Source organism: Coregonus lavaretus, assembly GCF_964263955.1.
Source record: "Coregonus lavaretus genome assembly, chromosome: 25".
Taxonomy (NCBI): domain Eukaryota; kingdom Metazoa; phylum Chordata; class Actinopteri; order Salmoniformes; family Salmonidae; genus Coregonus; species Coregonus lavaretus.
Genome location: NC_140012.1, coordinates 42,973,320 through 42,987,722, shown reverse-complemented (window position 1 = coordinate 42,987,722; position 14,403 = coordinate 42,973,320). Strand labels below are relative to the sequence as shown.

General features: G+C 43.8%; 1 protein-coding gene across 1 annotated transcript in view; it reads right to left on the bottom strand.

Annotated features, from left to right (window-relative positions):
* Positions 1-14,403, bottom strand: part of LOC311100733 (poly(ADP-ribose) glycohydrolase-like) — a 78,172-nt gene that overhangs the window by 15,423 nt on the left and 48,346 nt on the right. The window contains exons 13-14 of the mRNA XM_084141694.1: positions 12,879-13,026; positions 14-92 (exon numbers count right to left, since the gene is read on the bottom strand). Of these exons, the coding sequence (XP_083997820.1) occupies positions 14-92; positions 12,879-13,026 (227 nt within the window). The remainder of the gene's footprint in view (positions 1-13; positions 93-12,878; positions 13,027-14,403) is intronic.

Genomic DNA, 14,403 nt, shown 5'->3' with positions numbered 1-14,403 from the left:
AGAAAGTAAGCACCTTGGGGTCTTGTCCTGATGTTTGCCGTCCCATAGGTAGCTCTCTGCATAGCCAGTGTAGGTACTGTACTGCTCAGTACCTGGGGGGGCCCAACAGAACAGAAACCATTCAGAATCAGACCAATATCAACAACTAATCAAGATTAAAGGGATAGTGCGGAATTTTGGCAATTCACTTCTTCTATTTAGTCAGATGAATTCAGGGATACCATTTTGATGTCTCTCTGTGTACAGTTTGAAGGAAGTTGGAGGTAGTTTTGCGACCCAATGCTTACTAGCGTTAGTCTACTGTTAGACTTCCATTCATAGCTTTAGCGTTGGCTCGCAAAACCACCTTCAGCTTCCTTCAAACTGTACGCAGAGACATAAAAATTGTATCCCTGAATTCATCTGACTGGGTAAGTAGAAAAGGGCTTAGGTTGCCAAAATCGCGCACTTTCCCTTTAATGTTAGCCTATGACACTATCTTTGAATGAGAGTATCAACAGAGCATCAAATTACTGACAAATGACATCAGTGACTGACAATGGCCAGAAAATGAGATATTATTTGAATAGGTGAGATATTATCAGGAAAATAAACTGTCAGGAAAGCTGTGATTTTTACAGCCAGCCAATTGCTTAATCTTTTTGTTAATTATTCCATGTGAAGTGATGCCACAGGAGAGCAGCTGTCTCCAACAACAGGAAGGTCAACTTATTACCTCCCTAGGAAGAAGAGAGAGCTAGGCTGCGTCACAAATCAAAAATGGGCCCTGGTCAAAAGTAGTGCACTACAAAGGGAATATAAAGGGTGGCATTTGGGACGTAACCCTAGAAACACAGTTAGCAACAGCTCAGCCGACACGGGAGGAAGGGATGAAGGGGGAGGGTTCAGAATAACCGAGGGCACAAATTAACCTCTCATTCATTAGGCCTCATTAATACCTGCGGTAGCTGTGTGTGTGTAATTGCGGTGTATGTATTTGTGTGTGTTTGTGTACAAACAAGAGCTGATTACTGGAGCATGGTCAGTGGGCCTCTCCTCTCGAGAAGGAAGAATCTCACGAGCCATTCTACATTTGACAAGCCCGGGACGTCATTAATACTCAGCTCATATTTGATTTATTTTCCTAGTGAACTTACTCATTTTATGTATTTAACCAGGATTGTCCACTCCGTAAAGATTACAACTGTCCTGGTAAGTAATCACTGCCTCTGTAAGACATTGATGCACCATCTCGTGTGTGTGCTATTCCAGTTCCCAGAATGATACAAAAGGTTTAGCAAATGTAGTGTTCCAAAGAACTAGGGTTGGGCGGTATACCGTATATCGGGGTATTTGGAAATACCCACGGGATGGTTTTCATATACAGTGAATGCCGTTGAAACAATTTCTTTGACGTTTTTGAATATATTTGAATATTTGTAGCTACTTTTTAATTAAATACTTGCAATATGTTAGGAGAAAAAGCAGATTGCGCGCTTCATTTCAGCTTTCGCATTTTACATTATGAAGCTTACTGTAGTTCCCCAGAATAGCAGCCAGTCACGTGTTCGTTGTAAATAGCACAACGTGAGAAAGTGGAAGCTGGTGAGTCCATAGCATTCTATATCTATAGGTGAGTCTCTGTTGTGCACATGAGGTGATGAAGTTTTACACTTGTATCCAATTCACTACTAAATGTTTGCCATCATTTACAGAAAATATAGTAATGCCAATGGTGGAGGTGTTGCTGTTTATATACAGAACCACATTCCTGTGAAGATCAGAGATGATCTAATGTTAAATACTGTTGAAGTAATACGGCTACAGGTTCATCTGCCTCACCTAAAGCCCATTCTGGTGGAAAGATGCTATAGACCACCAAGTGCTAACAGTCAGTATCTGGATAACGTGTGAAATGCTTGATAATGTATGTGATATCAACCTGCCAGGGTGGTTACAAACAGTACAGGAATTAAATAATCAACTTGTATTGATCATGTCTATAAGAGCCCCAAAACATCACTGCTCTAGAGGAGATCTGCATGGAGGAATGGGCCAAAATACCAGCAACAGTGTGTGAAAACCTTGTGAAGACTTACAGAAAACGTTTGACCTGTGTCATTGCCAACAAAGGGTATATAACAAAGTATTGAGAAACGTTTGTTATTGACCAAATACTTATTTTCCACCATAATTTGCAAATAAATTCATTAAAAATCCTACAATGTGATTTTCTGGATTTTCTTTTCTCAATTTGTCTGTCATAGTTGACGTGTACCTATGATGAAAATTACATGCCTCTCTCATCTTTTTAAGTGGGAGAACTTGCACAATTGGTGGCTGACTAAATACTTTTTTCCCCACTGTAGCTGTACCGTGATATTTGCATTGCTACGGAGTAACCCTTCAATTGTTCTCCACTAATTCCCCCGCTAAAGCCCCTCCCCATCCCAAGTTGAGCCATCATTTAAAAAAAATTATGCATTTCCTATTTTCCATCATTATCAATGAATATGCGTAATAATGTCGGCAGTTCATGCGTAGGATTTTAACATATAACCCGGATTGCCATTGTATTACATTTAATTTATTGACAAGCAATTATTATCCTAGCAAATAATTCCCGTGGTCCATCCCATACCCCCCCTCCACCCCAACATCCCCACCCCCCCACAAGAGATGCCGGAAAAACACACACGCACATACTCACATACTCCAACACACTCAACCCCCCTCCCCCACAATCAACCATAAAATCAGATGCTCAACGGTTGTTACATCCCAGAGCCCAACTCAAGAAAGAACCTGATTTACGAGTGCACATACAGTTAAAGCTGATTGAGAAAGCATGTAGATTGAGCAGAAATTGACAACAATGTGAGATTTGATTAATCTACTTAATCTATGTCAAGTCCTGGGTGATGGAGATCAGATCCACCCTCTTCACCTGAGACACAAACACTCTGATCCCCTGTTGTAACCATTTTCCCAAGCATCTCCGAGCAGTCAGACCTTTGATTATTTTGTGCCACCTGGGCCACAATGATAAACCCCCTCTCTGATTGTCCGAGTGTGACCCCCTCCCCATGGGTTAAAGAATATATGTTGGTCCATGGTGTTTAATGAGGAGCAAACAGACACTGCACTTGACACATTTATGAAATTGCTTCTTCCAGTTACTAATAAGCATGCACCCATTAAGAAAATGACTGTAAAAACTGTTAAATCCCAGTGGATTGATGAGGAATTGAAAAATTGTATGGTGGAGAGCGATGAGGCAAAAGGAATGGCAAATAAGTCTGGCTGCACAACCGATTGGCAAACGTATTGCAAATTGAGAAACCATGTGACTAAACTGAATAAAAAGAAGAAGAAACTACACTATGAAACAAAGATAAATGACATAAAGAATGATAGTAAAAAGCTTTGGAGCTCCTTAAATGACATTTTGGGAAAAAAGGCAAACTCAGCTCCATCATTCATTGAATCAGATGGCTCATTCATCACAAAACCAACTGATATTGCCAACTACTTTAATCATTTTTCAATTGGCAAGATTAGCAAACTTAGGCATGACATGCCAGTAACAATTGCTGACACCACACATCCAATATATCTGACCAAATTATGAGAGACAAGCATTGTAATTTTGAATTGCGTAAAGTGAGTGTGGAAGAGGTGAACAAATTATTGTTGTCTATTAACAATGACAAGCCACTGGGGTCTGACAACTTGGACAGAAAATTACTGAGGATAATAGCGGAGGATATTTCCACTCCTATTTGCCATATTTTCAATTTAAGCCTACTAGAATGTGTGTGCCCTCAGGCCTGGAGGGAAGCAAAAGTCTATCCGCTACCTAAGAATAGTAAAGCCCCCTTTACTGGCTCAAATAGCCGACCAATTAGCCTGTTAGCAACCCTTAGTGAACTATTGGAAAAAATTGTGTTTGACCAGATACAATGCTATCTTACTGTAAACAAATTGACAACAAACTTTCAGCATGCTTATAGAAAAGGACATTCAACAAGCACAGCACTTACACAAATGATTGATGATTGGCTGAGAGAAATTGATGATAAAAAGATTGTGGGGGCTGTTTTGTTAGACTTCAGTTCGGCTTTTGACATTATCGATCATAGTCTGCTGCTGGAAAAACATATGTGTTATGGCTTTACACCCCCTGCTATAATGTGGATAAAGAGTTACTTGTCTAACAGAACACAGAGGGTGTTTTTTAATGGAAGCCTCTCAAACATAATCCAGGTAGAATCAGGAATTCCCCAGGGCAGCTGTCTAGGCCCATTACATATCTTTAAAAATGACATGCCACTGGCTTTGAGTATGCGGATGACTCAACACTATACACGTCAGCTACTACAGCAACTGAAATAACTGCAACACTTAACAAAGAGTTGCAGTTAGTTTCGGAATGGGTGGCAAGGAATAAGTTAGTCCTGGATATTTCCAAAACTAAAAGCATTGTATTTGGGTCAAATCATTCACTAAACCCTAAACCTCAACTACATCTCGAAATGAATAATGTGGAAATTGAGCAAGTTGAGGTGACTAAACTGCTTGGAGTAACCCTGGATTGTAGACTGTCATGGTCAAAGCATATTGATACAACTGTAGCTAAGATGGGGAGAAGTATGTCCATAATTAAGCGCTGCTCTGCCTTCTTAACCCATGGGGCGGCGCACAATTGGCCCAGCGTCGTCCAGGGTAGGGGAGGGAATGGCCGGCAGGGATGTAGCTCAGTTGGTAGAGCATGGCGTTTGCAACGCCAGGGTTGTGGATTCGTTTCCCACGGGGGGCCAGTATGAAAATTTAAAATAATGTATGCACTCACTAACTGTAAGTCGCTCTGGATAAGAGTGTCTGCTAAATGACTAAAATGTAAATGTTAACAACATTATCAACAAGGCAGGTCCTACAGGCTCTAGTTTTGTCGCACCTAGACTACTGTTCAGTCGTGTGGTCAGGTGCCACAAAGAGGGACTTAGGAAAATTGCAATTGGCTCAGAACAGGGCAGCACGGCTGGCCCTTAAAAGTACACGGAGAGCTAACATTAATGACATGCATGTCAGTCTTTCCTGGCTCAGAGTGGAAGAGAGATTGACTTCATCACTGCTTGTTTTTGTAAGAGGTGTTGACAAACTGAATGTACCGATTACCCCTGCATACCTCACAAGACATGCCACCAGAGGTCTCTTCACAGTCCCCAAGTCCAGAACAGACTATGGGAGGCGCATATTACTACATAGAGCCATGACTACATGGAACTCTATTCCACATCAGGTAACTGATGCAAGCAGTAGAATCAGATTAAAAAAACAGGTAAAAATACACCTTATGGAACAATGGGGACTGTGAAGAGACACACACAAGGGTATAGACACATGCATACGCACACATTGTGATATTGTTGTATGGTGGTATTAAACATTTTGTATTGTAGATATGTAGTGGTGTAATAATGTTATATGATGTTCTGTTTTATCTTTTGTTTTATATGTAATGTAAGTGCTTTAATATGTTTGGACCCCAGGAAGAGTAGCTGCTGCCTTGGCAATTGGGATCCCTAATAAATACAAATACAAAACTTCCTTCAGTAGATCATATATAATATATAATATAATATATATAATATAATATAATAATAATAATATAATATGCCATTTAGCAGACGCTTTTATCCAAAGCGACTTACAGTCATGCGTGCATACATTTTTGTGTATGGGTGGTCCCGGGGATCGAACCCACTACCTTGGCGTTACAAGCGCCGTGCTCTACCAGCTGAGCTACAGAGGACCATCATCATATAATGTAAAGAGCTTTGTGATTTCCATCTGTAAATGAAAAGCACTCTACAAATAAAATGTATTATTATCATGATGATGATGGCATATTGGCTGATATTAAGATAATAGATAGTATCGACTGACAAAGTAAGTTGTAAAATACAGTGATAGAGATTGAGCCAAGGCACTAAGAGCTTCGGAAATCAATTCAACTAGATGGCTTCTGGCAGTCGGAAGAGCTGGACGGCGTAACGCATCTACAAACCGTGAAAAAGGGAAACGCCAGAAGCTGGACTGGAGAGGAGTTTGGTTAATAATAGATAAGGGCTACGTCCCAAATGACACCCTATTCCCAAGATATTCCACTATAAAAAAGGGGATAGGGTGCAATTTGGGATACAGCTTAGGTCTTTGTCTTTGAGAGACGACACTTTTATTCAGATAGACATATACAAAGTGACCTTCATCACAAGTGGACCGTCTGAATAATGCTAAACCGTTTGCCCGTCTGACTCTGCCTGTATCACCGTCCGTTGAAGGGACAATTCCCTTGGAAGAGGAGGACCAAAAGTTCTTATTCAGACAAAACTAATTTTTGGATTCTCTTGAAAGCCAATGGTTGGCATTTGATCCATTTCACCAGGGCAATACTTTAAAGTCTTCAATAAAGCCACACGTTCAATAGCAGTCATATAGCCACACAAACGTGTTTAAAATCTGAAAGATCATTTTGATAGGGCACAGACCAGACTAATGCCTCTGGACTGACCCTGATGATTAGGACGTTCATTCACTTCAATGCTTCGATGGGGTAAATATGCCAGGTCTCAGCATTAATAGTTTCTGACAAATATACAGTCTCTTGATTTGTTGAGGACTGGTCAGTAGGGCAGCAGATAAAGGTAAGAAACAAATTGAACCTGCAGCTTTTCAAGGAACAACTGGGCAAGTGGTGGTGATTTCCCTCGAGAGGTTACTGTCATAGTCTTAATATCAGAATGTCAATACAACCTTTAGAGATCAACAGAATCACTGACCACCCATCTTAATAGCCTCTCTCCTCTCCCCTCCACTAGCTTTCTTCCTCTCCCCTCTCTCATCCCCCCCTCTCTCCTCCTCTCTCTTTCCTCCCCTCTCTCTCCCCTCCCCTCTCTCTCCCCTCCCCTCCCCTCTCTCCTCCCCTCTCTTCCCTCTCCTCCCCTCTCCTCCCCTCTCTTCCCTCTCCTCCCCTCTCTTCCCTCTCCTCCCCTCTCTTCCCTCTCCTCCCCTCTCTTCCCTCTCCTCCCCTCTCTTCCCTCTCCTCCTCTCTCTTTCCTCCCCTCTCCCTCTCCTCCCCTCTCTCTCTCCCCTCCCCTCCCCTCTCTCCTCCCCTCTCTTCCCTCTCCTCCCCTCTCTTCCCCTCTCTTCCCTCTCCCCCCTCTCCTCCCCTCTCCTCCCCTCTCTCCCCTCTCTCTCCCCTCTCTCTTCCCTCTCTTCCCCCCTCTCCCCTCTCCTCCCCTCTCTCCCCTCTCTCCCCCCCTCTCTTCCCCTCTCCACTTACATCACTTAATGTTATTACTGCAGTAACAGAATGTATGACCTCAGAGCAGGAAGACCTGCCCAAGACCCTTTTCCACTAATGGACTTTCCCATTCCATCATCTTTATTAAAGCTTTCCTGAGCTACCAGCACCAGCAGCATTTTGTTGCACCAGCAGCATTTTGTTGCCCCCCCGCCCCCCCAAGTTGTTTTATTGCAGGCCGGACGGCCGGGCCGGTGGTATTCAATCATATTCCCCCGTGATACGTCTTGACATGGGGGGGGGGGGGGGGAGGACGGGGAGAGGGGGGGTTTAATGGATATTACCTCCCCAATTGAAATTTGCCAAAGTGCCCGGCCCTAATTGAATTAGCCTTGATTGCCTGGCTGGGATGTGCTGTGTGTCTGCCATCAGGGAGGTCACAAGTATAAATAGGATGAAGGGGAAAGCAGATGATTCACCGATGGCTATCCTGCTGACCAGGAATTACGTGACGGAGAACAGAGCAGAAGACTCCCTCTGAGAAAACTAACCTGTGTGGCGTTAGAGGTTAAGGTAGCATAAACGTTACCACGTGTAACATTTGGATTTGGATTAGTATACGCATCAAAAGTACCAATGCAAAGTTACACCTCACTTTTCTATTTTTGGAGTTATTACATAAAACCGATCAGAATTCCGAACAACGCCAAAGTCATGTCAGAAACAGTTTTTCCATGGGGTTGATGTACTATGGAGGACCTGGCAAACCAGCCTATCCCCTATAATGTAAACTCCAACAGAAATAACTTTCACATGTATACCTTCAAATTAAACCAAATCTAGACTACTGGTTTAAAAAAAAAAAAAAAACTATTCTGCCAACTTACAAGCGAATACTTTATGAATGTATTGTTACAAATCAACTTGCAAGGATGCTAGCCAATTAGCCTGCTAACGTTTGCCCTGCTAGACCTACTAATGTTAGCCCTACCAGACTACTAACGTTATGTTAGCACTACATGAGTCAGCCAGTTGCTATCAACACCTAGCTTAAAGTTACATTAAAGTAAACCAAAGTTTTGGAAATACATCACGCCATCTAACCAGTTATCAAAGAATATTAGCAATATGCAGTTATCTTAGCCAGCAAGCTAGCCATCCAGCTAACATTAGCTATTTAGCCAACTAGCTATTAGCCTAGCCAGCCTAGCCAACTAGCTATTAGCCTAGCCAGCCTAGCCAATCACCACGGTTACGGTCAGCAAGCTAGAGCCCAGCTACTGGAGACCAGCTAGAACACAACTAACACAACCAAAACATTACCACAGGTTAAAAAGCAAAGCGAGAGCAGGGACAGATTCATTGATGGCTGGGGCCCATCCGATGGTAAAACGTTTTAAAGCGTGCAGGCTGAGTTAGCTTTCAAAGCTAGAGGGAGGTGGGTGCTTCACCGGCTGATGGAGAGTCAGGGAAATCAAAAATAGCTAGATTCCAGATGTCCATCAGCTAGTTAAGCCAAGGTAGGAAAAGTGCATGCTCAGCCCCCTGCTGTACTCCCTGTTCACCCATGACTGCGTGGCCAAGCACGCCTCCAACCTCAATCATCAAGTTTGCAGACGACACAACAGTAGTAGGCTTCATTACCAACAATGATGAGACAGCCTACAGGGAGGAGGTGAGGGCTCTGGGAGTGTGGTGCCAGGAAAATAACCTCTCACTCAACATCAACAATACAAAGAAGATGATCGTGGGCTTCAGGAAACAGCAGAGGGTGCACTCCCCCATCCACATCGATGGGACCGCAGTAGAGAAGGTGGAAAGCTTCAAGTTCATTCGTGTACACATCACTGACAAACTGAAATGGTCCACCCACACAGAGTGGTGAAGAAGGCGCAAGAGAGCCTCTTCAACCTCAGGAGGCTGAAGAAATTTGGCTTGGCACCTAAAACCCTCACAAACTTTTACAGATGCACAATTGAGAGCATCCTGTCGGGCTGTATCACCGCATGGTACGGCAACTGTACCACCCGCAACCGCAGGGCTCTCCAGAGGGTGGTGCAGTCTGCCGAACGCATTACCGGGGGCAATCTACCCGCCCTCCAGGACACCTACAGCACCCGATGTCACAGGAAGGCCAAAAAGATCATCAAGGACATCAACCACCCGAGCCACTGCCTGTTCACCCCGCTTTCATCCAGAAGGCGAGGTCAGTACAGGTGCATCAAAGCTGGGACAGAGAATGAAAAACAGCTTCTATCTCAAGGCCATTGGACTGTTAAATAGCCATCACTAGCACATTAGAGGCTGCTGCTGCCTATTGAAATCACTGGCCACTGTAAGAAATGGAACACTCGTCACTTTAATAATGTTTACATATCTTGCATTACTCATGTCATATGTATATACTGCATTCTATAATATTCTACTGTATCTTAGTCCATGCCGCTGTCATTCCTCGTCCATATATGTATACATTCTTAAATTCCATTCCTTACTTAGATTTGTGTGTATTGGGTATATGTTGTGAAATTGTTAGATATTACTGCACTGTCGGCGCTAGAAGCGCAAGCATTTCGCTACACCCGCACTAACATCCGCTAAACACGTGTAAGTGACAAATAAAATGTGATTTGATTTTATTTACAACTAAGTTACTAAGTCTTTGACCACACTGCGTTGTTATATTGGTGAGTAAAAACTCATGCTCGATACCCTTTAAGATACAGGCAGACATATACAGGAGGAGCATTTCACTGTATGTATCCTTGTAGTATAACTTCAGTTTGATATCTCTTCAGTTTTTTTCCCCAACAAATAGTCTTTTTACAGTGTATTTTTAAGGAAGGGGGAGAGTATTGAGTGTAGACCAGCTTGAAGCTTGATGATTAGTTGATTATTTGAATCAGCTGTGTAGTGCTAGGGGCAAAAACCAAAACGTGCACCCCTTGGGGTCCCCAGGACCGAGTTTGGGAAACGCTGGTGTAGATGGAGTGTTTGTGTGTGTGTGTGTAAGCTGATTGTGCCTGCCTGTCGAGGGGTGGCTGATGAAGAAAGAGAAGGGAATCTTCACGGCGTGGTATCAACCAATCAGCCTACGCACGCAGGCTGAATTCCCTCTCTCCTCAGTCAACAACTCACTAATCACCCCAGTCATCACACCCCTCTCCTGGTTGGGACAGGCAGGTTCAAATATCTGAAGAGCTATGTGATCAGTCTGCAACGTAACGGAAAGTGGCTTCTAGCTGCGGCAGATTTCAAGCCATATATTTAAGAAATATATATGGATGACTCAGCCAATGCTGTAATGCTTTGGTCATACTGTATATCTGGACAAAGCCAATATAAAAATCGTAAAAAAAAAAAAAACATTATTTAAAAATTATGTTTCAGTCTAAAAGGACAATTAAAATCACAAATAACTGACAGGAACTGGGCTCTCACTGATATAAATAGGAGTGAAACTCTGTGCCATTCAGTGACATTTTCATTCGACTAACTTACTATTTGATCTTAACGCTTGCTTAAGCAGGCCGAGATGAGTTTTACTGGCCTGGTTCAGACAGCCAGTGTGTGCCCTGGGCTAAAACACATCTCTGCCAGCGTTCACTAGGCAGAAGAGAGGGAGGGCTGGCTACCTTTGTCCTTGCATGCAGCCTTTCAAATTCACTTCAGTTATCAAAATGCATTCAGACATGACCCCCTTCTATTTCTATTTACAATAGAAGTGACTATAAAATAACACAGATTATTTACCATTCATTTTATATTGGGCACAAAATGCATCCAACAGTGTCACAAGCTTGATGTCATGGCATATGGAACCAAATATTAAACCTTTGACTACTTTAATAAATATAAGTGAATTTGTCCCAATACTTTTGGTCCCCTCAAATGGGGGGGGGGACGACGACGACGACGGACTATGTACAAAAAGTGCTGTAATTTCTAAACGGTCCACTTTATATGAATGAAAATAACCTAAAATTACAGCTGACAGTCTACACATTCACTTCATAGCTGTTGTATCATTTCAAATCCAAAGTGCTGGAGTACAGAGCCAAAACAACAACATGTGTTACTGTCCCAATAATTCTGGAGCTTACTGTATTATCTGTTGGGTTTTCATCGTTCAAAAATATGAATGTTCAGGTTCAAAATAATTCAGCTTGTGTGGCAAGTTGAGCAACCCCTTATAAACCAGGATATATTTACTGTAACTACAGTACTGGTAAATAAATCCTTGTTTGTTTGTTAATTTATTTGTCCATCAGGACTATACAGTTCACAACAAGCACCTGATGTCATCAGTGATTACCCCAGACACAGACAGACTGAGCAATCAACAGAGTCCCATCCACTACTAACCACTAACCAGTCACTGATTGGGCCGATCTCAGGAAGAGCCAATCAGAGGAAATAACAGGGAGAGGTTGAACAACTCCAGGAAGTGATTGTCACAGCAGTAGGTCCTCTGGACTGCTGCCTGGTGCTGTGAGAGGTACCTGACAGGTTGGACTGAAGGGTTGAAGGGTTCTGCTGTCGTCTGTCCTGTTATTTCCTCCTTCAGATGAGGGTTCCACTGTACACAGCATTACGAAGTACCCTAGCCAGCCATATATATACACAATGCCTATACCTGGCCTTGCGCTCTCAGATTCTCAACAGATTCTTGTCCATCAATACATATACTGAACAAAAAATGTAAAACGCAACATGCAACAATTTCATTGATTTTACTGAGTTCCAGTTCATATGAGGAAATCAGTGAATTGAAATAAATTCATTAAATGTCCTAATCTATGGATTTCACATGACTGGGAATACAGATATGCATCCGTTGGTCACAGATACCTTAAACAAATGGGCCTCAGAATGGGCCTCAGGATCTCGTCACGGTATCTCTGTGCATTCAAATTGCCATCGATAAAATACAATTGTGCTTGTTGTCCGTAGCTTATGCCTGCCCATACCCTAACCCCACCATGCAACACTCTGTTCACAACGTTGACATCAGCAAACCGCTCGCCAAGATGACGCCATACACGTGGTCTGCGGTTGTGAGGCCGGTTGGACGTACTGACAAGTTCTATAAAACGACATTGGAGGCGGCTTATGGTAGAGAAATTAACATTAAATTCTCTGGCAACAGCTCTGGTGGACATTCCTGCAGTCAGCATGCCAATTGCATGCTCCCTCAAAACTTGAGACATCTGTTGCATTGTGTTGTGTGACAAAACTGCACATTTTAGAGTGGCCTTTTATTGTCCCCAGCACAAGGTCCACTAATGTAATGATCATGCTGTTTAATCAGCTTCTTGATATGCCACACCTGTCAGGTGGATGGATTATCTTGGCAAAGGAGAAATGCTCACTAACAGCGATGTAAACCAATTTGTGCACAACATTTAAGAGAAATAAGCTTTTTGTACGTTATAAATATTTATGGGATCTTTTCTTTCAGCTCATGAAACATGGGACCAACACTTTACATGTTGCGTTTCTATATTTTTGATAGGAGTCAGCAGTGCACTTGAACTGCAGTATGGTTCCTAGGGTAGACAGTAGTGGGGATTGTTTTTAGGGGCTGTCTGACCTGTGATGATGAGACACTCATTGTACTGCAGGGCTTCAGTGAAGAGGCGAGAGACGATGAGTTCTGGGTTAATCAGGAAGCGAATCTCTTCCTGAACCAGACCTGATGACGTGACCCCTCCGCCCACAAACCGGTTGGCAAAGTCCACCTGCATAGAGAGAGAGAGAGAGAGAGAGAGAGAGAGAGAGAGAGAGAGAGAGAGAGAGAGAGAGAGAGAGAGAGAGAGAGAGAGGGTGATGGACAGCAGAGCAGAGTGATGGCCAGCAGAGCAGTGATGGACAGCAGAGCAGTGATGGACAGCAGAGCAGGGTGATGGACAGCAGAGCAGGGTGATGGCCAGCAGAGCAGTGATGGACAGCAGAGCAGGGTGATGTACAGCAGAGCAGGGTGATGGACAGCAGAGCAGTGATGGACAGCAGAGCAGGGTGATGGACAGCAGAGCAGTGTGATGGACAGCAGAGCAGAGTGATGGACAGCAGAGCAGGGTGATGGACAGCAGAGCAGGGTGATGGACAGCAGAGCAGAGTGATGGCCAGCAGAGCAGTGATGGACAGCAGAGCAGGGTGATGTACAGCAGAGCAGGGTGATGGACAGCAGAGCAGTGTGATGGACAGCAGAGCAGAGTGATGGACAGCAGAGCAGGGTGATGGACAGCAGAGCAGGGTGATGGACAGCAGAGCAGGGTGATGGACAGCAGAGCAGTGTGATGTACAGCAGAGCAGGGTGATGGACAGCAGAGCAGTGATGGACAGCAGAGCAGAGTGATGGCCAGCAGAGCAGTGATGGACAGCAGAGCAGTGATGGACAGCAGAGCAGGGTGATGGACAGCAGAGCAGTGATGGACAGCAGAGCAGAGTGATGGAAAGCAGAGCAGGGTGATGGACAGCAGAGCAGAGTGATGGCCAGCAGAGCAGTGATGGACAGCAGAGCAGGGTGATGGACAGCAGAGCAGGGTGATGGACAGCAGAGCAGGGTGATGGACAGCAGAGCAGGGTGATGGACAGCAGAGCAGAGTGATGGAAAGCAGAGCAGGGTGATGGACAGCAGAGCAGTGATGGACAGCAGAGCAGGGTGATGGACAGCAGAGCAGGGTGATGGACAGCAGAGCAGAGTGATGGACAGCAGAGCAGAGTGAGGGTACAGTTACCTCTGAGGAAAAGAACAGGGAAGACATGATCTGACTGTGCATCTGTGATATTATATTAAATGTGTGCTGTCTGTCTACTATGTTAATATAACATTTTAGATCCTGAGCCGTGGTCACTAATGACAGAGAAAAACAGAAAAAGTGAATCAATTCAAATGCCAAACAAAGTTACTCCACTGAAATATCTCTCTTGTCTTTGTGACATGATTCATATTGTGTAGCGGGGGAAAAAACAACAACGTGAGGAGCTGCCATGTCGGCCCAGGAGACAGCCAACATCACAACAGAGGAGCTGCCATGTCAGCCCAGGAGACAGCCAACATCACAACAGAGGAACTGCCATGTCAGCCCAGGAGACAGCCAACATCACAACAGAGG